The sequence below is a fragment of the Glycine max genome, chromosome 6 (genome assembly GCF_000004515.6).
Source record: "Glycine max cultivar Williams 82 chromosome 6, Glycine_max_v4.0, whole genome shotgun sequence".
Taxonomy (NCBI): domain Eukaryota; kingdom Viridiplantae; phylum Streptophyta; class Magnoliopsida; order Fabales; family Fabaceae; genus Glycine; species Glycine max.
In genome coordinates this window covers 47986673-47989580 of record NC_038242.2, presented here as the reverse complement: position 1 = coordinate 47989580, position 2908 = coordinate 47986673, and the positions used below count along the sequence as shown (strand labels likewise).

Here is a 2908-nt window from a genome sequence, read left to right as displayed (position 1 = left end):
AATAATAACTCTTACAAAATTTCCTCAACCACACGGTCACATCATGTGACCTTTATATTCGATAGTCTTGTGTTCCTTTTGTTCTCACCCATTTCCTCACTCTTTCACTCTTCTTGTATGATGGAGAAGATCCAGCACAGTGAGGTGGAAGTGAAGGGACTGAAGCTTCACGTGGCAGAGATTGGAAGTGGTCATTCCTTGAAGACACCCTATATATTGGAATATATACTATTTTATAGTCATTTGCATATATCTACTTCTTATTAATGATTTTTGTGTTTGTCTGTGCAGGCTCCAAAACAGTGGTATTCTTGCATGGATTCCCAGAGATCTGGTACACATGGAGGCACCAAATGATTTCTGTGGCAAACGCTGGTTATAGGGCTATTGCCTTTGATTTCAGAGGCTATGGACTTTCTCAGCAACCAGCAGAGCCTGAAAAGGAAACCATGTTTGATCTGGTTCATGAAATTGTAGGCCTTTTGGATGCTTTGAACATCTCCAAGGTAAGGAAGGAGCTAGATATGTTACAGTACATATGTCTCATACATGATGAATTTGTCAACTTTTTATAGGTTTCTAGGATCCAGAATTATATATATGTGGATCAATTCTATAAATTTGAGTAACATGTTAGAGTAACACAAGGAGTTATAAGGTTATAAGGTTGGTTTGATGGTAAAAGAAGGGAGGGTGAGAAATGTCATGAGTTTGATTTCTCTGCTAAAAGAAACTAACAATTAACAACTAATATTTAGCGATAAAAAAAATGTTACAGTAACACTTGTCTCTAATGTAGCTCCATCATGCATGTAACTGAAAGATAATCTAATTTTTATGCAAGTAGGAATAAGGCTGGGTAGTATAATTTCTGTACCTGCATTCATACTTGCAAATTTTATGAATAAACTTGTACTCAGATCATGATTCATTTGATAATTAAGGAAATACCTTACCAACTAAGTTTGAGTCCAATATCCATCCCTAATTGCATATGCAATTTTGATTGTTTATATCAGGCCTTCCTTGTTGGAAAGGATTTTGGTGCCATTCCAGGACATCTTACTACTGCAGTGCACCCAGAAAGAGTAGCTGGTATCATAACTTTAGGCATTCCTTTCATGCTTCCGGGTCCCTCTGCTGTGGAGAGCCACCTTCAGCTTCCCAAAGGGTTTTATATTACTAGATGGCGGGTACATCTGGCACTACAGTTTTTGTTTAGTCTAATTACTCATTTGTTCTCTATATCTGCACAATCTTTATGTTATAGTTCCTACACATACACTTTTTAACTCAATTATAGTCCTTAGTCCTTACACATACACACATACAAGTACAAGTAAAGATTGTACAGGTATAAGGACCAATCTTTTTTATATTCATTGGAATGTTTTAGTAGTAATTATTGATTGATTCCAATTCCAATTCAGGAGCCTGGGAGGGCAGAAGCAGATTTTGGCCGCTTTCCTGTGAAATCAGTGATAAGGAACATCTACACTCTCTTCTCTAAAAGTGAGGTTCCAATAGCAGCTGATGATCAAGAAATCATGGACTTGTTTGACCCATCTATTCCCCTACCTCCTTGGTTCTCCGAGGAAGACCTTGCAACCTATGCATCTTTATATGAAAAATCTGGATTCAGATATGCATTGCAGGTTCCTTACAGGTAAACAGAACAGATTCTCACTTACCCCCATTTAAATTGAAATGCTACTCCAAATGCTTTTATCTTCCCTCAACTTAGGTTATTTCTAGACTATAATATCAATTTAGCCACCCAGTTAGTTTGATTCCTAAATCCTAATATTACAAAATGGTAAGTGTAGTGTCTGATCTTAATAAATTTCAATTAATTTAATGCCTAAAGTTAACATCATCGGTTGGTTTGGTCCATCATATTATCAAATCAATCAATTTAGTCCACAATGTTAGGTACCAAATTATCTTCTACACATTAAAGTTTTGAAACAAATTGATTGATAATAGACTGATAGTTTGATCAAGTACTAGTTGCTTTGAACTGAATTAACTTATAGTTGTCAAAGATTAAATTTGCCTTTTCAAATGTCAAAGGCAAATTTGAAGGATAGAGATTTATTTATGTGAAACCTGGCAGTTTCCAGACACCTTAAAATATAATAAAATAAAATGTTATAAATAGTCTTCAGGGTACAGATTTCTTCAACATTGCATTTGGACTGTTTATGATGCATGCAGGAGTATCAATGCGGATGCTGGCTTAAGTGATGTAAAAGTTACTATTCCATCACTTCTGATCATGGGTGAGAAAGATTATGTGTTCAAGTTTCCAGGCATGGAGGACTATATTCGTAGTGGGGCAGTGAAAAATTTTGTGCCGGACTTGGAAATCGTGTATATTCCAGATGGAAGCCATTTTGTGCATGAACAGATGCCAGAGAAGGTGAACCAGCTCATCATTGAGTTCCTTGACAAACAAAGTATCTGAATCTTTTGCTTTCAGGCTTAAGGCAACTTCCTTGAGGTTTGGTGTAATATCTAGGCGAATAATAAAGTTTGATTCGCGTTATTTTTCTTTGTAACCCTTACAGCTTGTATTATATAAAATTATTTGACATGGAGTAATGAGAGAATCTATTTGCATTATCAAAAGAAAAAAAAAAGAGTCTATTGATAGTGGATGTAAAAGAAAATCTAAATGGTGTTGAAAATTCAAGACTCTAGATACTGCTTAATCTGACAAACGTTGTAATATTCGGTTCTAAACTGGAATTTCACATCAAATATCCGACCAACCTAGCACGTTGTTGAATGAAATGTTGAGTTTAGTCTTTAAACTATGAACAAATATTTAAAATCAGGGTTTTTTAGTGTGATTCGGTCGTGGCATGGTTTGGACATGCCTACAGAGCCTATACAATCGTACTTT

The 2908-nt window shown here is 35.6% G+C and overlaps 1 protein-coding gene across 1 annotated transcript; it reads left to right on the top strand.

The window, feature by feature from the left end:
* LOC100811690 (bifunctional epoxide hydrolase 2) lies at positions 1–2604 on the top strand. The gene is made up of 5 exons (XM_003527394.5): positions 1–190; positions 292–506; positions 1020–1193; positions 1431–1666; positions 2218–2604. The coding sequence occupies exons 1-5, from the start codon at positions 118–120 to the stop codon at positions 2465–2467; spliced, it is 948 nt and encodes a 315-aa protein (XP_003527442.1). The 5' UTR covers positions 1–117; the 3' UTR covers positions 2468–2604.
* Positions 2605–2908: the final 304 nt, after the last annotated feature.